The sequence below is a fragment of the Asterias amurensis genome, chromosome 21 (genome assembly GCF_032118995.1).
Source record: "Asterias amurensis chromosome 21, ASM3211899v1".
Taxonomy (NCBI): domain Eukaryota; kingdom Metazoa; phylum Echinodermata; class Asteroidea; order Forcipulatida; family Asteriidae; genus Asterias; species Asterias amurensis.
Window position 1 is genome coordinate 5069255 of NC_092668.1, and position 23264 is coordinate 5092518.

At 37.5% G+C, this 23264-nt stretch overlaps 1 protein-coding gene across 1 annotated transcript; it reads left to right on the top strand.

Moving 5' to 3' along the window:
* On the top strand, positions 1 to 22662 carry LOC139953142 (glyoxal reductase-like). Its single transcript, XM_071952561.1, has 8 exons — positions 1 to 171; positions 10597 to 10845; positions 11736 to 11834; positions 12919 to 13010; positions 14970 to 15041; positions 15696 to 15806; positions 17098 to 17157; positions 19325 to 22662. Exons 1-8 carry the CDS (start codon positions 111 to 113, stop codon positions 19439 to 19441), a joined length of 861 nt encoding a protein of 286 aa, XP_071808662.1. The 5' UTR covers positions 1 to 110; the 3' UTR covers positions 19442 to 22662.
* Positions 22663 to 23264: the final 602 nt, after the last annotated feature.

The window sequence follows — 23264 nt, forward strand, 5'->3', positions numbered from 1 at the left end:
TCTGTGTCTACCACAAATAAGTTTGGAAGCTGTACTTCAACAGGAGAAGTTGTCCTACAAGGTTTTTGTTTTGTGTCTGTAATTTTCGTGTGAGAACGTTGCAACCCAATATGGAAACCATTGACTGTTTGACACTGTGGAATGGCGTCAGAATACCAACGTTGGGAATTGGTAAGCATACCATCAATTAAAACAAAAATTTAATATTGCCATTGGTGAAGAGGTTTTAAACTAGTGGTTTAATCCCGGCGAGGCGTGGTTCTTGATTACCGAGACGAAGTCGAGGTAAATATTATCAAGAACCAGGCCTGGGCGGGTTTAAACCAATGGTTTAAAACCGATTCAACACATTGTGATTCCCATTCATTAATACCTTTACCATAATGTTTAAAGGAACACGTTGCCTTGGATCGGTCGAGTTGGTCTTTGAAAAGCGTTTTGTGACCGTTTGTTATAAAATGCATATGGTTAGAAAGATGATTTAAAAGTAGAATACAATGATCTACACAAATATGCCTCGAAATTGCGTTGTTTTCTTTTTACCTCGTCCAATAACACGGTCGGCCATTTATGGGAGTCAAAATTTTGACTCCCATAAATGGCCGACCGTGATAGTTCGCGACGTAAACAGAAAACCGTGCAATTTTGAGTGATACTTGTGTGGATCATTATATTCTACTTTTAAAACATCTTTCTAACCGTATACATTTCATAACAAACGGTTTCAAACGCTTTTTATAGACCAACTCGTCCGATCCAAGGCAACGTGTTCCTTTAAAGCAAACTGTAAATATAGAGAACATAATTCTGCTACAGTGCTAGCTGTCTCGCCGCTTGTCACTCGGATCGTACACGATTTATTTGTTGTTTTCTATCCATGTCGATTGACCAACTTAATAAATGAAACTCACATCTTGTTTCGACATCTTCATCATAATAGCCATAACACACTTCCCTAAATTTCACCTATAGCTTCATAGCCTTGCCCAAGGCAGTCGCACTATTCGCTCCGAAAAGACGCCGCTGTAAACCCACCTGTATACCCTGTGCGTGGTGCGTGCGATCACACCGCATGACCCACCCGTATACACACTGCACATCGTACGACCACTGTGCACATAAGTCATCCGCACTCGTACCACTAACCGCATGCGGAGGCCGTCAGGCCGACAGCCTTGTCGGGTCTGTAACTTCTGGGTTTAATGTGTTGTATTGAAAAATTTCCACAAGTGGAAAAAAATGGGGGGGGGGGGCTCTCGGGTATGCTAGTATGCAATCCATGAATATGTATATCTTTCGTCAGACCTATCAGACAACACAGGATGTGACGTCCAATCACGCACTTCCCTTATCACGACCTTTGGACCCTATCATGCGTCCGTAGTGGTGGTGTGTGATGTAAACATGTCTCGTCTTTCGCGGGCATTATGGTAATGAGCTGACCGTGGGAACTCTTCGCTTATTATAGTAATGAGGTCAGTGGCTTCAACACAGACCCTACAAGGCTGTCGGCCTAACGGCCTCCGCATGCGGATAATGTACGGGGGCATCGTGTCGTGCGATGTTACGCACAGTGAATACGGGTGGGTTTTTAAACAGCGGCGGTCTTTTTTCGGAGTGAATAATTCGACTGCCTTGAGCAAGGCTACTAGCTTCATAACCCTCAAACGTTCGGGGATAAATCCAGCTTCTTGGATGAACGAGGTTAGAACCATAGGCGCCATGCGCCACCACTGCGGTGTCTTTTTTTGTGTCTAGTTTTGTGCACACAGACATGAGGAAATCGTTTTCCTTTTCACATTTTTGGGAATTAAATTTCCCTGATATGGTTGCTTGATGTAACAACGTACTACATTCTTTATATATGTTAAAAGTAAAATACTTAAAGTCACTTGGAAGTGGTATTTTTTCAAAATAAAGCTTTTGTCACTAATAAATGTGTTTTGATGAGTGGAATGTGAATAAACAGTTAACTAAGGTTTTAAAAAATCAGTCCTTATGTTATTTACAAATTTAAGAGTAGACCCCGACCCGAGAGGGCGCTGTTCGTGACGTCAATCGAGGCAGACTTTGCCTGTAATGCGTAGAGTAAACACAATTGCAAAGTACATGTACGGACCAAGTCGTGAGTTTGTACGTTTCAAAACTTGTATTACAATCTTGTTTCCTGGCGAATTTCGGCCGGGAATAGGTTTGAACATTCATAAGTTGAATTTGGTACTGTTTTTAAAAGTGATGGAATCACTTAAGATAATCGAATCACATGATTTTGTTGCTTGTTGGGCATGCATTTCATTTTTGGTGTGGTTATAAACATGAGTTATGGCTCCCCGAGTTAGCTGAAAATAAAATACTCGGTACTTTGCTATTGTTAGATGCGTGTACGTGTTGATAACATTTCATGAGCTTTCAATTTATATCAATTCCAACCCTCCCCTGCGTTTATTGCGCCGATGTGTATTTTTTTGTAAAAAAATATGTAATAATAATAATAATAGTTAGCTGAAAATAAAATACTCGGTACTTTGCTATTGTTAGATGCGTGTACGTGTTGATAACATTTCATGAGCTTTCAATTTATATCAATTCCAACCCTCCCCTGCGTTTATTGCGCCGATGTGTATTTTTTTGTAAAAAAATATGTAATAATAATAATAATAATAATAATAATAATAATAATAATAATAATAATAATAATAATAATAATAATAATAATAATAATAATAATAATAATAATAATAATAATAATAATAATAATAATAATAATAATAATAATAATAATAATAATAATAATAATAATAATAATAATAATAATAATAATAATAATAATAATAATAATAATAATAATAATAATAATAATAATAATAATAATAATAATAATAATAATAATAATAATAATAATAATAATAATAATAATAATAATAATAATAATAATAATAATAATAATAATAATAATAATAATAATAATAATAATAATAATAATAATAATAATAATAATAATAATAATAATAATAATAATAATAATAATAATAATAATAATAATAATAATAATAATAATAATAATAATAATAATAATAATAATAATAATAATAATAATAATAATAATAATAATAATAATAATAATAATAATAATAATAATAATAATAATAATAATAATAATAATAATAATAATAATAATAATAATAATAATAATAATAATAATAATAATAATAATAATAATAATAATAATAATAATAATAATAATAATAATAATAATAATAATAATAATACTAATACTAATACTAATACTAATACTAATAATAATAATAATAATAATAATAATAATAATAATAATAATAATAATAATAATAATAATAATAATAATAATAATAATAATAATAATAATAATAATAATAATAATAATAATAATAATAATAATAATAATAATAATAATAATAATAATAATAATAATAATAATAATAATAATAATAATAATAATAATAATAATAATAATAATAATAATAATAATAATAATAATAATAATAATAATAATAATAATAATAATAATAATAATAATAATAATAATAATAATAATAATAATAATAATAATAATAATAATAATAATAATAATAATAATAATAATAATAATAATAATAATAATAATAATAATAATAATAATAATAATAATAATAATAATAATAATAATAATAATAATAATAATAATAATAATAATAATAATAATAATAATAATAATAATAATAATAATAATAATAATAATAATAATAATAATAATAATAATAATAATAATAATAATAATAATAATAATAATAATAATAATAATAATAATAATAATAATAATAATAATAATAATAATAATAATAATAATAAATAAATCGTGTACGATCCGAGTGACAATACGCCACTCCAACTTACCAGATCAACAAACCGCATCGGTCGTCACGCGGGTCAACGTGGACCGCGATCTCCAGTGAGGAACCAGATTGGGATCGAAAAGTATGCTGCTGGAACAAGCTCTACCCACCAAGTACTAGAGGAACCCCATGCAGAGGACGCACCTCAAAATGGCCCCCTATGTGCAACCACTGGAAACCCGAAAAAAGTCACAAGAAACAAATGGTCCCGGGAAGAGTATAAAGATGTTATGGAAGCATTCTACACCGCTTCTCTAAACCCGACTGAGACATCAACAACCAAAGCCGCCTACAATATATGGCGAAAAAAACACCCAGCAGATCGACTGAATCTAGATGCTAACATGAATCTAGATGTGGTCTTCTCAAGACTGTCAGACTACCTCCGTGAAAACAATCTTCTCGATAGTCGACAGTCTGCGTATCGGGCACACCACAGTGTTGAGACACTCCTCGTGAACTTATCTAATGACATTCTCATGGAGATGGACCTTGGGCGGATAACTGTCTTAGTTTCGTTAGACCTTTCATCCGCTTTCGACACTGTTCATCATGACATTCTCTTAAATATTCTCTCATCCCTCGGTCTTCAAGACGTTGTGTTAGATTGGTTTAAATCCTACCTGACTAATCGCCAGCAAGTCATGTACATAAACGGGACTCAATCTGATCCTATCTCCTTGAACTGTGGTGTCCCACAAGGTTCAGTTGGTGGGCCAATGTTATTTTCTATATATTTGAGTGAACTCAGGGATGTTTTTGATCGCCATCACATTAGATACCATTGCTATGCTGATGATGTTCAAATCTATGTTTCTTTTGTTCCTAATCAACAGAATGCTTCTAGTGCCATCCACAAACTAGAATCATGCTTAGTTGATGTCATACAATGGATGGGATCCCATTCACTCAAGTTAAACAATGACAAATCTGAAATGATTTTACTTGGTTCTGTAGCTCATCTGGCCAAGGTCAAAGTCTCTCATATCAACATTGGTAATTGTAAAATTAAGCCTTCTGTAGTCTGTAAAAATCTAGGTGTTACATTTGACTCTGCTATGTCTATGTCTAACCAGGTTTCTAACATATGTAAATCAGTTTGGTATCAATTAAGAAATCTGGGCTTTATCCGTCAATACTTAACTCGTTCTACCACAGAAAAGATTGTTCATGCTCTGATTTCTTCCCGGTTTGATTATTGTAATTCTCTCTTCTGTCTTCTACAACAGAATCAAATCTCTCGTTTGCAACGACTGCAAAACACTGCAGCTCGGCTGGTCACTTTGTCCTCCAGGAGAACCCATATCACTCCGGTTTTAAATGCACTTCACTGGCTCCCTGTTCAATATCGCATTCAATACAAATTACTTCTGCTTGTTTTTCATTCTTTACATGGTTCTGCTCCTCAGTATAATTGTCAATTAATTACCCGTTACAATCCTTCCAGATGTCTTAGATCATCCACTTCGTCATTACTGGTTGTTCCCCACACCCACAACAGTTGGGGTGACAGGGCTTTGTCTCATGCTGGTCCTTTACTTTGGAATAATCTGCCTCTTAGTATCCGTAACATGTCCTCTATTCATAAGTTCAAAGAGGCCCTCAAAACCCACTTTTTCACAGCTGCTTTTCATTAATTTTGTGTTTCTTCCTTGCGCCATGAGCATCACTTGTGGTGGATACCGGCGCACTATAAGTGTTCATATTATTTATTATTATTATTAACAAACTCTCCAACGTTAGACGTGACATTGTATCCAAACAACGTCTAACAGAAATGGAACTTGAAAACATCAGAGTAAAGATAAGGGTGAGCATCATCAACCACAACGATATAGTTAGTGACAATCCAGATGAGATAGCTACCGCTGCTGAGGAAGAAGAACCAACAGGAAATGCCACTGTTGACCACCCATTGACACAACACCAAACAGAGACTACCCAAGAAGGAGACAATGTAAAGTTAAACGAAATGATAAACAACATAAAGCAGAAATTTGAAACACTGAAGGAAACGTCTTTCAAACAACGACCACGAATCCCAAAAATAAAGAAAAACCTATCCATAGAAGTCCTTAGACTCGCCAATGAAGCCATCCAAAATATCACAGGTGAGATGACGAGACCTTTGAACATAACAGAGATAAACCAACTCATACATGCAGCCGCCTCAACCATTGCAGACACAGTGGGAGAGAAACCTAGGCAAGAACGGAAGCGGAAGAGAAGGAAGCCTGTTTGGAAGGAGAACATAGAGAAGGAGATTAAGAAACTACGTGGACAACTATCACTCCTGAGTGAAGTTGAACGGAATTCCAACATCAAAGACAGGAAAAGAAAACATCTGGAACGAAAATTTAAAATCAAATGTAAGAAAGACATATCAACTGCCAAAGAAATACTCAAACAACGGATCCAAGCAAAGGCACATAGACTCAGAAGATTTGACAAAAGGAGCAAGTTCTTTTGGCAAAACAAGATCTTTAAAGAAGATGCAAAGAAATTATACCGTGAGCTTAGCAATAAGAAGATAGATGTCACCGAGCCACCCACTATAGAAGAAGTTGAGGAGTTTTGGAGTAAGATCCTTGAAAACAACAAAATGCATAACGTCCGAGCTACCTGGATCCAACAGCAACAGGACCAATACACAGATGTAACGAGCCAAGAATGGTCAGATATAAACACCATTGAGACCACTGCAGCTATCAATAAAACCAATAACTGGAAGGCACCGGGATTAGACGGAATTGCGAATTTCTGGATCAAAAACTTGCCTAGCATCCACGAAGATCTTGCATTGGCCTACAACGACATAGTCAAACACCCAGAGAAATGCCCCGAATGGCTGACACGAGGAACTACATTCCTGCTTCCAAAGTCGGAAGAGACTCGGAACCCTAAGAACTATAGACCAATCACCTGCCTGCCCACAATGTACAAAATCCTCACCTCCATCCTAACAGAGAGGACGTATAGCTTCCTTGATGAAAACAACTTGCTACCAGTAGAACAGAAAGGGTGTAGAAAAGGAAGCTATGGCTGCAAAGACCAGCTACTGATCAACAAAACCGTAATGGAAGAAGCCAAATTTAAGAAAAAAAACTTATCAACAGCGTGGATTGACTACAAGAAGGCATTTGATAGTGTACCTCATTCCTGGATAAGAAAATGCCTTGAAATCTACAAAATATGTCCAACTACTGTCAACTTCATCACAGCAAGCATGATGAACTGGAAAACCACCTTGAATCTCCACCATGCAGAAGGGTCGTTAACATCAAGACCGATTAACATTAGATGCGGGATTTTCCAAGGAGATTCACTATCACCACTACTTTTCTGTTTAGCGCTAGCACCACTTAGCAACCTGCTGAACAACAGTAGTTACGGATACACATCCGAAAATGGCAAACTTAACCATCTTGTCTACATGGATGACCTCAAGACATTTTCCAAGGATGACAACCAGCAAAAGGGTCTGCTCACCATTGTGAAGACCTTCAGTGACGACATCAGGATGGAGTTCGGACTCGATAAGTGTGCCAAAGCCACATTCATAAGGGGAAAACTCACCAAAACAACAGACCTAGACATTGACACTGTCACTAAAATCAAGGAGATGGACCAAGAGGGTACATACAAATACCTTGGAATAAATGAAGGTAACGGCATACAACACTCAGCCATGAAGGAGAAGGTCCGGAAAGAGTATTATAGAAGAGTGCGGATGATACTGAAGAGTGAACTTAATGCAGCCAACCGATTTGAAGCTATCAACACCATTGCAATACCTGTAGTATCGTACAGTTTCAATATCATCAACTGGAAACTGTCGGAGATTAAGAGGATGGATGCAAAGACACGAAAAATAATGACCATGAACAGGATGCACCATCCAAAAGCAGACATTGACAGGATGTACCTGCCAAGATCAACTGGAGGACGTGGCCTGATCCAGCTTGAACTGACCTTCAAAACCTCCACAATCGGTCTAGATGCTTATCTGACGAAAACTAATGACCCACTCCTCCAAATAGTGAAACAACATGATGACAAGAAAAAGCTCTACTCCATCAAAAAAGAAGCAGTAAAATTCAAAAGAGAACTTGACTACTCAGAAATCACACCATCAGATAATGAAGCAACAACTATCTATACAAAGCGAGTAAAGAAGACAGCAAAAACCAAGGGTCATGAACAACTACAGAAAACCTGGGAAGACAAGGTAATGCACGGGAAGTATCCAAAAAGGACGAAAGAAGCAGATGTTGACCAACTGAAGACACACCAATGGCTTAAAAACACCGGGCTGAAAGCAGAGACGGAGGGCCTTATCATTGCCGCCCAAGACCAGAGTCTCGCCACCAGATCATTTCACCATCGCATCATCAAAGATGGAATAGACCCACAATATAGGATATGCGGAAAATATGAAGAAACCGTAGACCATATTATCTCTGGATGTCCAGAGCTGGCGAAGACGGAGTATATTCATCGACACAATAAGACAGCGGCGTACCTTCACTGGAAAATTTGCAGGCATTACAACATAGAGACGACAGGGGAGTGGTACAAACATCAGCCGACAACGGTCACAGAGAATGATGTAGTCACCATCCTCTGGGACATGCCAATCCATACTGACAAAGAGATTAAAGCCAACAGACCCGACATCATCATCAAGGACAAGAAAGACCAGTGTGTATACTAATTGATGTGTCAATACCTTCCGAACGAAACACCTCAATTAAAGTTGCCGAGAAGCTGTCTAAATACAAAGACCTTGAGATCGAGATTAGCAGAATGTGGAGTATGAAGACCGAGACAATCCCAGTGGTCATCGGAGCTCTGGGACTAGTAAAGAAAGGACTGGAGAAATTCATTGAACGTATCCCTGGCAGCATAAGCATCAACTTAGTCCAGAAGATTGCACTCCTCGGCACAGCTCACATACTACGTAGAATTCTGTCCATTAAATAACATCACCCCTTTAGCGCCTCAGATCCATAGTCTGGATCCGGCTCTGTAGGATGTATCGTAGATAGCATAAAATAAACTTCTTCATAATAATAATAATAATAATAATAATAATAATAATAATAATAATAATAATAATAATAATAATAATAATTTGTTAACAATTTATAATATATAATAATTAAGTCCTACCACCCACCCATGACTCAGTCCTCTTCTAAATATAAACCAAAGTTGTTATGTTTTAATAGCAGGACGACACGTTTTATACAGAAATTAAACTTGCGGTCAGGTCCGTTTTTCTTTAAAAATGGCTAACACAAAATAATATTATTGGTGCAAGTTGTCGGAACATAGTGGTGTCGGAACATATGGTTGTTTGGGTCGTTGAAATATAAGGGTGTCGGAACATAGGGGTGTCTGAATATAGGGGTGTCGGAACATATGGAGGTCGGAATATAGGTTGAGTTGTCGGAACATAGGGGTGTCGGAACATATGGGGGTCGGAATATAGGTTGAGTTGTCGGAACATAGGGGTGTCGGAACATAGGGGTGTTTGGGTCGTTGAAATATAAGGGTTTCGGAACATAGGGGTGTCGGAATATAGAGCAGTCACCGGTTAATACAGTGCTAACAAAAATCGTTTTTAAGTATGGGTAAAACCAAAGATTGCTATTATTTGTCCCTGGTGCAAATTTACTAATATAATTATAACAGTTAGTGATTTGTATCATACAGGATACAACAAACGGATTACGTTGATCTGGATCTCGATCTAAGCACACAACACTTTTCGTATAACGACCTTGCCTCATGGACGAAGATTTGCCCTTTTTTTAAAAACGTGTCCAGGAAAGCTGCATTAAGCACGACTTTCATAACACCTTGAGGAGTATTAAATATGGAAGATTTACATATGAACCATGTCACCATGAACGGCAAGTGATTTCAGAGGTTTCAGCCACACATCGTTATCTTATCCTTTAACAAATGTTTTGAGGGCTTTAATTGTTTGTTTTGCTTTGAAAAGTAGCATGATCAGTTTTATCATGGTTTTATCTATAATCGAATCAAGCTCATACGGAGCTCTTTAGGTGTCAGCCGACATGTTGTGAACCTGACAAAAACAATTTTTCTCCGGATGACGACATCACGAACGCAAATAAGTCGTCTCGCTGTGATAATTTGTCTCGGGATGTCGACATCCGAAGAGTATGTGTTGCTAATTAGTATTACATTTCCAACAACATTATGTGATGTTGGCATGGCGTCATGTTTTAGAGAAGAACCTTTCTCTTCAAAATGTGTGGTGTATTCCGGATTGTCAAAGCACGACGTCTCGAAGTGTTTGCTGCACATCGCTGGAAAAAAACGTCGGACCGGACCACTTTGCAAAGTGACTCCATCTTTAGTTGGTTTGCTGCAACCAGCAGCAATACACGGTGGTCGACATTACCGGAAAAATGCAAGAAAATTTTTTGTTTTTCGAAACGTACAAACTCACGACTAGGACTTGCATGTGCTTGCACGTCACTATGCTAACTCAAAACGAGGCGATTGGCGCAGGCACTGCAAGTGATGGGGAACGTGCGCCCATAGCCTCATTTTGGGTACAAATTATGACGTCATGCATAAGTATTAAAAGAGGCGTATACAGAACAAATAATTCCAACATCACTATTGCAATGGTTTTAATATCTCATAGGAACGTCATTTGTTGGTGGCTACAGTCACGAGGCAATGGTCCACGCGCTGAAACATTGCAATGTCAGACATATTGACACGGCTAGGAAGTACCACAACGAACACCTAGTAGCTATGGCTATTCTGGAAAGTGGAGTGGTGCGGGATAAGTTGTTTATCACCAGTAAGGCATGGCCGTCCGATTACGGTTACGAGAGCACGAAGACAGCCTTCCGAGAGTCTCTCCAACAAACTCAAGTGGATTATTTTGGTGAATACATTTACAATGTTTTTGAAAAGCACTGGACACTATTGTAAATTGCTCAAAGTGAGCATCAAAACTTAGTTGTTAAAGGCAGTGGACACTATATTGATAATTGTCAAAGACTAGTCTTCACAGTTGGTGTATCTGAACATTATACTAATAATTGTTGTGAGTTATTACCCAGTAGTGTCCACTGCCTTTTACTGTTGAGAGATGTTGAGAGTATACAACCGTGTAGTTATAAAATGTTGCATTTGGACCCCGCCACATTCTAAGTCATACCCTTACTTCGTGTGCTTTAGTATAGCTTGTATAATCATTGTAACGTACCTAGACCCTGAATATGGAGTCATACATTGGTTAATAATCCAACAATAATTATTCACCATTAATTACAAAATTACTTTGTTGAAAAGTATTAGAACTGTTGGTTGCACAAACTGTTTTGAAGAAGAAGAAAAAAGTCCATTAGAATGGTTTTGATACTAGCGTTTGATACTAAATAATTCATGCAAATAACCGGGGTTGGTGTCCATTTGCACCAACACTGCCACCAGCACTGCAGTTGGTTGGTACTCCCTGATGGCATCTCACTTAACGGGGACGGATTTGTCTTTTTGTGCATATGTATTCCTAGTGACAGCTTTTTGTTTTCTCAACAACTAAACACTGCGTTCAGCTGAACCTTTTCACAAGTGACCTTTGACGTGTATTTCAATCCCATTAATCAGTATTAGTTTGACAGAAACCATTATATAAACTGCTCGTTAAACTACCTGTTATGGTGTCTTTATTTAATAAAATAGTAGATAAACTGTCCCTTTTACGAAGTTTGTAGGGAACTGTTTTGAGAATGACAATAATATCATAATTTTTGTCTTACTAAAAAAATTCAGACCTTTACTTACTTCACTTTCCGAAGTCGCCTGATGGAACCAGCGATAAGAAACTAATCAGTGAATCTTGGAAGGCACTGGAAGAACTGTACGCACAAGGTAGCTAGTTATTATTTATTTTTTTTACAGCTAATCGGGTCCGCTTTCTACTAAAAACTCAGATTTATTTGTTAATCACAAAAAAAAAAATTGAACTACACTGTAAAAATATATTAGTCAAAACAACGCTAATTAGTCATAAGGGAAATGATTTTGATGCAAGTTAGTCAAAATCATGTTTCATACGACTAATTAGCGTTGAAAATGGTAAGGCCCTCTGTAAAAACTCTTCATTATGGAGATTGACGTGCGTCGCGCGTATCGCGTGATGTCGGGTGTTCCAGCCGTTGCTCTTGACCAATAGGAATTAAGAAACTGTCTGATAAGCACAGGTACAAGCTCACGTGTCACGCCAATGTTTAAACACTATCATCCGTTTAAACACCACCACGTGATGAACTCTCGACCAATTAGAATGGATAAGCTGTTTTAGGTATTTATGAATGTGTCTTAAAAACAAGTTTTGTTTAAGAAGATGCCCGTACTCACATAGTCACAGAGAGGCTACTGAAAAAAACGACGGGATGAAAAAAAGAGTGTTGATGTGTTTAATCTTAAGAGGAGTCCATCAGAATAATGCTGTTGAACTTGCAATTAAACTGGCCATTTTAGATGCGACCGGAGGAAATTTTCCTGGTTACACCTTTTACAGCTTAATTATGGTAACGCTTTTACGTAAATTCATACGTGAATCGGACACTCTGCCTGGTACGGCTAAGATGCCTTAACTGTTTAAGATTGTATGCAATATAAATTATAAAGGGACACACCGGCTCACCGTTTACGCAATATAGGGGTGTAGAATCATAAGTAATGTTTTTAGAGATGGTTGCTGTAAACAATAATCATCAAAATATCAATAATATGCGCATACTCATACCAAGGTGAACAATGTTAATAATTATTACCTGATAATTCGATCTGCTGCAACCTAGCGATTCAAAGTCTCACTTTGAAACATAGCATTGCTGTAGCTCACACACTTGAACCTTGGGGTTAACAGCGATTTACGGACAGAGAAAGTGAAGTAAGTTATGAGCTTGGGTTATGCTGAGAGTGTCTTTTGAAATGTTCTTTTTCCCAGGTCTTTGCAAATCCATTGGAGTGAGTAACTTTGAGATCTCGGACATTGAAAACTTGAAGGAAACGTGGACGGTCATTCCCATGGTCAATCAGGTAGGTTACATCAATGGGAGACTTTGGGACGCTAGGTGGCAGCAGACTTACCAAGTAAAATTCCATTGTGTACGTAGGCCGTGTCCGAATTGGCGACTTTGGCTACAGCTACGGCTAGATCAGCGCGTCTACCAGTGTTGAAGAATAGGCAGACGCGCGCGCCCTAGACGTAGCTGTAGCCGAAGTCGCCAATTCGGACACGGCCGTAGTTAGTTCTGAGCGTGCGAACAATGGATTTTACCTGGTTAGTCTGCTGCCACCAAGCGTCCCATAAGTCTCCCATTGACACCTTGCAGGACAGTTCTTCACAATTCAGGTACACTGTGCTCTAAAGCAAGACCAGCCTCCCAAGTTACTGAATTATATTTTGAAATGTCTTCATTATACGTTTTACGAAATAATATCCATTGAAAAGGGTGATGCCCGTTTGAGCACCACGAGTGTTTATAAACAGTTTTGAACGACATATGCGTCAACAGACTTCACAATATTATGAATGAACTAGGAAGAGAAGTGCCATTGAATTAGTCGACTGCTGAGAACCCGGTCTCCATATGAGACTCCGCAATGCTAGTTTCTGCAACAGGTAATTAGGTAATTAATTTCCATTGTCAACTTTTGTACTTCTTGCATGTGCAAATTTATTAAAGTCACCTGGAAGTGGTATTTTTTTTTAAATAAAGCTTTTGTCACTAAAATATGTGTTTTTACGAGAGGAATGTGAATAAAAAGTTAACTAGGGTTTAAAAATATTAGTTTTGATTGTATTTACAAATGTACGAGTAGGCCCCGACCCGAGAGGGCGCTGTTCATGACGTAATTCAAGGCGCGATATTTGAAGAGGAAATTTGTAGTCAGGCCCCCGTACATTACGTCTGGGAACATGGCACATCAAAACAAATTTAGACACGATTTTACACACATTCGTACATTGAAACTTGAACATGTTGAACGCCTAGTGGTTTTTACAAAAGCTATTGCTGCTATTTTTTACTTAACTATGCGACTTTTTAGTGACCAAATGGGTTGTAAGATGTGGGTCTGCCTACGTATTATTATAGAAATACGGCCACGGAGCAGACTGCACGCACGCACTATGGCTGCTGTATAATTTGCGGACGGTCACATAGGATCTGCACGCACGGTGAATCGCATGCGGTACCAAAAAAAATCGTGTCACTTGGCAAAAGTTAAAAAAATACCCTCAAAGTCCAACTTACCCGAACTTTTTCACGTTTAGCAAATGCTCCTCTGGGTTCGTCACGTCTTTCAGATACCTTCTTCGATTTCCCACTAGCTGGAAAAATTGTTGGGACGGCGTCGTGTTTAAGAATGGCTCTTCTCGTCATGTCAAATGAGTGGTGTATCCCGGATTCGAAGCACGACGGCTCGAAGTGTTCGCTGCATAGCGCTGAAAAAGACGTCGGACCGGACCACTTTGCTCTAGTTAATCTGACTTTCGCAGCCCACAACCGCCTATACTTGGGATCTGCAGGAAATAGATGAAGACTGACCCCATCTTTAGTTGTTTTGCTGCATCCAGCAGCAATACACCTGGTCGGCATTGCCGGAAAAATGCCAGAAAAAAAACCTTTTTCGCAGCGTACAAACTCACGTCTTAGAATTACATGTACTTTTGCACGTGTGTTTATCTACGCATCGAGGCAAAGTCTTCCTTTTCCTACGTCACAAAAGGGGTAGGCGGAGTCAACCCCCAAGCACTTAACTAATTTATTTTAACATATAAATCGTGACAAACAATTACTCAACAAATTATTTTATTGTTAATAAACATATACTCTTATGTTTAAAAGAAAAAATCCTATTTCCACTTGCCTTTAAGAGAAAACACCATTTCCTGGTAAGTCTGCTGGCAGCTAGCGTCATGAAGAAGACAGTTCAAAACTGTTTCTAAATGTTGTGGTAACTTTTTTTAAATAATGTTTTGGTCACTTTTAGATCGAGGTCCATGTGTTCTACTATCCTAAAGAGCTGATCGAGTATTGTCAAGGACTCGGGATGCAGATTGTGGTAAGACACATTAAAGGCAGTGGACACTATTGGTAATTGCCAAAGACTAGCCTTCACAGTTGGTGTATCTCAACATATGCATACAAAAACAAACCTGTGAAAATTTGAGCTCAATCGGTCATCGAACTTGCGAGATAATAATGAAAGAAAAATAACCCTTGTCACACGAAGTTGTGTGCGTTTAGATGGTTGATTTCAAGACCTCAAGTTCTAAATCTGAGGTCTCGAAATCAAATTCGTGGAAAACTACTTCTTTCTCAAAAACTATGGCACTTCAGAGGGAGCCGTTTCGCACAATGTTTTGTACCATCAACCTCTCCCCATTACTCGTCACCAAGAAAGGTTTTATGCCAATCATTATTTTGAGTAATTACCAATAGTGTCCACTGCCTTTAATTACCTTATGAGACATGGCCTTTAGAAAGCATCGGTGTCCTTGCCGGCATATTATATGTATACCGACAATAACACTGCACAGATTTGTACGTGCGGCACATAGGCTTGGCCAATGAACAACACTCTTTGACTTCTAGACGTGGGCGCCCACTAAAATAACGTAATTTTTGGTTGGCCTTAATAAGAAGGTCAATGAACAATAGGATTGTGAATTTGTCATAACATCAATTAGTTTCGCCTCCTGTTTCTATTTTGCAGGCATACTGCCCATTGGCTAAAGGAAAGGTCATGGCTCATCACGTGATTATCAATATGGCGGACAAATTAAGCAGGAAGTGCAGTCAGATTGCGAGTCGTTGGGTTATACAGGTAAGAACCTGGCAATGTTAAATGTATTATACACATAATTAGTTATCAAAGAAAATCCTGTTTAATTTTAGTCTGAAAGTTGACTTGGTGAAGTGCATAACAAACCTGTTTCCTCTGAAATATTTCGCTATGAAGTGTAGTAACATTCGAATAAACTGTTTCTGCGAGCCTTACCAAAAAAAATAATAATAATAATAAAAAATACGCAACAGCCGGTTTCGGTTGTAACACACCTACACATAAGGACATTGTGTAACCAGACTCGATCCTGTGCATGGTTTTTCACTTATTCTCCTGTCTTACGAAACCAGCTAAAGAACAGTTTTTACAAGTTTGTTGTTTTGTGGATTTAGTTGATCACAAAAACGTGAACACTCTGCAAATATTTTGTCAGCTCCACCACTCTTGTCTTATACCTTTAACCTTAATATTCCCGAAACTGGTTATGTCACGTATTGCACAAGCGGTACAATGGTAGTGTTTTCAGTATTTGTGTTTGTTGGTTTACATACGTGTGCTATTCTGTGTACAAAGCAATGGAATTCCCCAAAAGTGAGCGAAATTCCAAAAATGTGGTACTGGCAAATAATGAGCTAAGCTAGTGACTTGAAATGTCACCCTGGTATGTCGGAGTGCACTCAGCGGAGGAGAGCGTGCATTGGTCAATCGATGGTTATAGCCAATGCTGCACCATTATCAATGGGTAGGATTAAAAATGGACAACAGGTTGATATCACACAGACAACCATTGCGGTCCACGTAACGGTTGCTTTCACAACTACTTGAACAAAGGAGGGTCCACGATTGCAGGTGTGTTCACACTTACGTGCGTGGCTTTATTCTAACTGGCGATTGTCACACACGAGAGATGTGGAATTAATATTATGTTACTGTTAGGTTTACGTAAATTTGTCTGTATGCACCCGCGAAGCAAAGTGTTAATTTGAGTGTCCATCTCAAAAAGGACAATGGCACTGCATAGCGCGGGATTCAGAGCTTACGGTATGTACAATAAAGCGCTTGCAATACGCTTGCAAATAGCGCTTGCTTTACGGTGCCGTAACGCGGACAAGAAGGTGTTTAACAGCGGTTCAAATTTTAGCAATTTTTTCATGTGTTTGACTGATCCTGAACACTTTTGATTTTGTTTTGTATTCCTTAGAACATGAGCGCCCTCTGTTGACATAAAGCTAATTATATTAATGCATAATAATGCAAACGAACGAGAAGTGTTCTGGACTTTAGACCAAAGATGTTTCAAATAACGTTTCAAATTGTCTTTATTTTCTAGCACGGCCTCGCAGCGATACCTAAATCCACAAAATGTAGCCGAGTCGAAGAAAACAGCAAGGTACGTTTATTTTTTACAAAGTAGTTAAACTTACAGTCATTTCAATTTATTTCCAGTAGTTTTGTGCCGCACGCTTAAAAGGATTGGCCCGATATGTTGAATGTTTAAAGACAGTGGACACTATTGGTAATTGTCAAGGACCAGTCTTCTCACTTGATGTATCTCAACATATGCATGAAATAACAAACCTGTGAAAATTTGAGCTCAATTGGTCGTCGAAGTTGCGAGATAATAATGAAAGAAAAAACATCCTTGTCACACGAAGTTGTGTGCGTTTAGATGGTTGATTACGAGACCTCAAGTTCTAAACTTGAGGTCTCGAAATCAAATTCGTGGAAAATTACTTCTTTCTCGAAAACTACGCCTTTTCAGAGGGAGCCGTTTCTCACAATGTTTTATACCATCAACCTCTCCCCATTACTCGTTACCAAGTGAGGTTTTATGCTAATAATTATTTTAAGTAATTACCAATAGTGTCCACTGCTTTTAATATGCAAACGTGCTGCTAAACAAGTAAACTTTTTTTTATTTTTTTTTATACGTTGATGTATTACGTAATTAATGCAAGAAATTTACAAACATGGCAAGTAAGGTTAGATGAAACAGGACTGCTGCCCTCATAGGCAGGTCCCGAATGAAAGCGCCTCCATGCGATCAAACATTATTGTAAATAGTACTTCAGAAGGCTTGCGATTCTATTGTAGTGCATTGTTTATTAAGAAACATCGAAGGGGGTGGTGGGGAATGTCAATTTTTTTTGTTCATGCTTAACCTAATGGGTTAATGCCCTATAGACCCCCCCCCCTTTTTTTTTTTTTTTTTACAAGTGATTTACATTTTTGCATTCCGATCAGGCATTTATCTGTAGGTATAATCATGGAGAAAGGACAACAGTCTGTTGTCCTTTCTCTATGGTATAGTACTGTTTTTGGGGTGTTTTTTGGCTATTTCGTACTTTCCGCGTCAACTCAAGTGACGTACAGAAAGGTTTGATAATGGGTGCGTTTGTTTAGCTCCCCTGGGTCGACCCCGGTGTGTGACGGTTTTTTTCCCAGGACGAATGTGTGCAGATAATTACCCACGTTCGTCCCTGGAAGAAAAAACCGCCACACACCGGGGTCGACCCAGGGAAGCTAAACGAACGCAACCAGTGTTTTGAGATGTGCTCCGTTCCTTCTGGGCCCGGGGGGAAATACACCATTGGCTTCGCTTCGGTGCCACTTCCCCCTCGAGGCTATACAAAACGACAAGGACCCCGTCACAGCGTGCAACAAAGTTGTTTAATAGGTGCGTTCGTTTAGCTTCCCTGGGTCGACCCCGGTGTGTGACGGGTTTTTTTTTCCCAGGACGAACGTGTGCAGATAATTACCCGCTTTCGTTCTGGAAGAAAAAACCGCCAAACACCGGGGTCGACCCAGGGAAGCTAAACGAACGCACCCACTGTACGGGGAATGCCGCCTAAGGCGAAAATATGTCCAGCTGTTACTGTTATAACTCTTGAACTTATGCATAAATTGTGACAAAAAGGGGAGATTTACATTATAAAACCAGTGTGCTATCTTGCCTGCCAAGACCTAACATTGAATGTACAAGGTCACACATGTTGTTCACACGGGGGTATGGTCAAAGGGATGTTTCAATGGTTGGTTCATCTGTTGTGTAGAAAAACAAAGACTGCCCTCATGTGCTTCTCTTCTATGGACCTTCATTTTTACCGTTTATCTATCAGCAGGGACATTTCATTTGTATTTAAAGGCAGTGGACACTATTGGTAATTACTCAAAATAATTATTAGCATAAAACCTTTCTTGGTGACAAGTAATGGGGAGAGGTTGATGATATAAAACTTTGTGAGAAACTGCTCCCTCTGAAGTGCCATAGTGTTCGAGAAAGAAGTAATTTTCTACGAATTTGATTTCGAGACCTTTGAGGTCTCGAAATCAAGCATCTGAAAGCACACAACTGACAAGGGTGTTTTCTTCTTTCATTATTATCTCGCAACTTTGATGACCAATTGAGCTCAAATGTTTACAGGTTTGTTATTTTATGCATACGTTGATATACACCAAGTGTGAAGGCTAGTCTTTGACAATTACCAATAGTGTCCACGCGTTTAAGTCACTTTAGGAAAAAGTAAAAATAAACAAGTTAATGATGTGTTTTACAGGTGTTTGACTTCACGCTATCGGATGAGGATATGGAAACTCTGAATCAGATACACGTGACAGATGGTCAACGTGTTACAGATCCACGCAGGGTGCGGTTCGATCAGCTGGCACTTTAAACAGCTACTTGAGCGGAATTGGTTTTTTTTTTACGGGAAATGCTATTTCCACTTGTTGATAGTGCGTTTGTCAACCATTTTAATGTAATTTTGATATGAGTAAACTTTTGTTTTTTTCTTAAAGCCATTATACACTTTCGGTAAACAGTATTGTCCAAGTCCCACACTTCGTGTATCACAACTTATATATAAAATAACAATCCTGTGGAAATTTAGGCTCAATCGGACATCGGAGTCGGGAGAAAATAACGGGAAAACCCACTCCTGTTTTCGCGCGTTTCGCCGTGTCATGACATGGGTTTTAAATAAATCCGTAATTCTCGCTATCGAGAATTGATAATTGTTTTAATGTTTTCCCAAAAAGTAAAGCATTTCATGGACTTATATTTCAAGGGAAGTCTTTCACCATTACCTTCTGTAAACCCTGTAAATTATTTGTAAATCTGTGAACTTTTTTTTCTGTACCGAAAGGTCCCAATGGCTTTAAACCGAATGACGTAAAAGTACATTTGAACTAGTCTTATTGAAATCGAATGACCCTTTTCTGAAGCACTCGATTTCGTGCGAAATGTAATAGGCTGGTGGTTAAATAGGCTGCTAATTTTCCGAAATTGACCGAGAAAACCTATATTAATAAAAACAATAATAATAATACTAACATTAAAGCAATAAATTTATATGGCACTAAACAAAGAAATGAAAACCTAACAAAGCTCTTTTGAAAAAAGGAAGGTTGGCAGGTGACAACTCAAAAGTAAAGTTTCCTACGAGTTGAACTTTAAGTGCGCACTTTGGATCGCTAAATTTAAATAAAGTGTAAAAGCTAGCTGATACTGAGGTTTGTACAAGAAGCCTGTTTTATTGTTAGACTCCAACTGCCCAACCAAAGGGACTTGCACATGTTTGTATTGGGCTCACAAATAGTGGTATTATACTTTTGTAGGCGATTGTTGCATGTTTTTTTTTACACACCCTGCTTGCTTAGTAAATCTTTCCTCTATAGTGAATGCTAACACTACACTGTCTTGTGAGTGATTGTCCGCTACCTGCATGCTTTACAAGGAGCAGACAATACGAGAATTTTCCTGGGCCTACCATGCCTCCAGCTCTCCTGCTCTATTGAATAACATGAATATGTACATGTATAGCGTTTAACAAAGACAACGGTCCGAGTAGGGTGGAACCTTCAGTATCCTGCTTGTAATTGGGCATTGGCAAGATCTGGACATGCTACGGTGCTTTAAACGTGTAAAACGAATGATCACTACTAGAACATACTCAAACGTTAAGACGGGAAAATGGTACAACGGTAAAAATATGTAACTTTGTACGACTACACACAATCCAATAAACATTTTACCTAAACAAACGGTAAAACAATATTAATTACACAGCTATAAGGTAAATAAAAGTTTTTACCCATAAAAAGGGTAACGCGGAATAGTTTTACATATAACAAAAGTGTACCAGCCTTAAAACTTTTGTTACAATATACAATACAATCACGCACACAGTGTATTCTCAAACAGTGCATTGACCTCCCTATCTCGTGGCTGCGCGCCAGCTGGTGAGTTTTTTTTAGACGGGATGTGTATTTTAGACGGGATGTGTATTTTCAAGAAATAGTGAGAAATTGTGAGAATCTACTAGAAGGCTGTTTAGGAAAATGATGTAATGTTAAGAAGTTTGTATAAATAAGACATTTCTAGAACACCCAACTTGGTATAAATACGGGCTGAGAGAGACATTTAGTTTAAAGGTAGCATAAGGTAGCATAAGGTATCATAACGGATGTAGACCGACTGTATGCGGCCCCAGAGAGCTATTCGGTGTGGAGCTGAATTTTGTTCCGGGAGAGACAGTTTTGTGAGCTGAATCTGCAGTTCCAGTTTTGGGATCATCGGTTCCCGTATTTGCGACGGTCATCACGCCGCCGTTTCGTCTCGAGACCGGTCATCGTGTTTGAGGTGATTTTCGCCCCAGTTGCAGCTAATTTGTGCACCGATAAGGACGGAAATGTGTTTTCAGTATTGTAGTGTCTCAAGCTCCCGCACGTAAGATCTTCTTGTTTTTGTAAGATCATTTTTTTATTATTCTCTTAACATTGTAAATTAGTATTGATCAACATTTTATTGTTATCGTCTTTGACGGCTTAAGAGTAGTGTTTTATTAAATCACACTTGTTCATGTTGATTCAGTGTGACCTTGTTTGATTCTTTGTTGCGTCTGAGAAAAATCAAATTTTCGGATAACCATGGAGCTATACTTTTTATAGCTCCGTGGGATAACCGACATTTAGAAAAGTTTGGGGATTTTCGGATCGTAACACTTTTTCTGAATGTTTTTAATTGTGCATTTACTACGAATGTTCATAGTTTAAGTTCAACTTAAGAATGGTCAACGTGTAGTCTCGATTGCCCTTTGAGATTATATTATGCATTAAGAGCTAAAATGAAATCCTAGTTTGAAAGGGTTAGAGGAAAACGGTGAATTTGAATGCATGTTATGAAATTGAAAGATTTTTGTTTGCTGAAATTGGCCTGGAACACCTATATACATGTAAAGGGGCTATAATTCCCATTTTACACATACATCCATTAAGTCATCTTTAAAAAAAAAAAAAAAAAAAAAAAAAAATAGCAGCAAAAGCCGGCGATTTTGCTTCGGTGCGTGTTAATTTGAATACGTAAACTGTGAATGGGTAGTAGAAATTCAACTTAAGAACGGTCAAAGTGTAGTCTTGATAATGCCCTTAAATGAAACTGAATGCATTTAGAGCAAAACAAACAAATAGTTTTAGAGGAAAACGCGTGAATTTGAGTGCACGTTAATGAAATTGAATGATTTTCTTTTCTGAAACTGCCCGGAGAACCTACCATAAAACGTTCTTTATTCCCGATTAAATTTAACATAATATTATTTATTTCGAGGTGAAATGTTCCTCAAAATGCTTTTATCGAAAGCTGCCGTATTGTATAGGCTTGTAACCAACAGCTTGTATTCCTTACTAGAATAGGGTAAATGTACCATACAATCGGTGCAGTTTCGAAATGGGGTACTGCTTACCGTGTTTGCTCCCAGACGCGACTATGTGGTTAAAACATGAACTTGCATTAAGTCCGATTAATGTTGTGTATCCACTACCTTAAGGTTTTTAATGAGGGGACTGAGGCAAACGGTCAAAGTCTACCAAGTAGTTAAGTGTATAAACTTGATTTGAGTTTGGTGTGGCAGAGTTATAATAATAATAATAATAACAATAACAATAACAATAACAATAACAATAACAATAACAATAACAATAACAATAACAATAACAATAACAATAACAATAACAATAACAATAACAATAACAATAACAATAACAATAACAATAACAATAACAATAACAATAACAATAACAATAACAATAACAATAACAATAACAATAACAATAACAATAACAATAACAATAACAATAACAATAACAATAACAATAACAATAACAATAACAATAACAATAACAATAACAATAGCAATAGCAATAGCAATAGCAATAGCAATAGCAATAGCAATAGCAATAGCAATAGCAATAGCAATAGCAATAACAAAACAATAGCAATAGCAATAGCAATAGCAATAGCAATAGCAATAGCAATAGCAATAGCAATAGCAATAGCAATAGCAATAGCAATAGCAATAGCAATAGCAATAGCAATAGCAATAGCAATAGCAATAGCAATAGCAATAGCAATAGCAATAGCAATAGCAATAGCAATTGCAATAGCAATAGCAATAGCAATAGCAATAGCAATAGCAATAGCAATAGCAATAGCAATAGCAA

Coding starts and splice junctions, on each gene's coding strand:
- LOC139953142 (XM_071952561.1), top strand. CDS start 111: ATGGAAACCATTGACTGTTTGACACTGTGGAATGGCGTCAGAATACCA. Junction 11,835..12,918: donor GGAAGAACTGTACGCACAAG/GTAGCTAGTTAT, acceptor TCTTTTTCCCAG/GTCTTTGCAAATCCATTGGA. Junction 15,807..17,097: donor CGAGTCGTTGGGTTATACAG/GTAAGAACCTGG, acceptor TTTATTTTCTAG/CACGGCCTCGCAGCGATACC.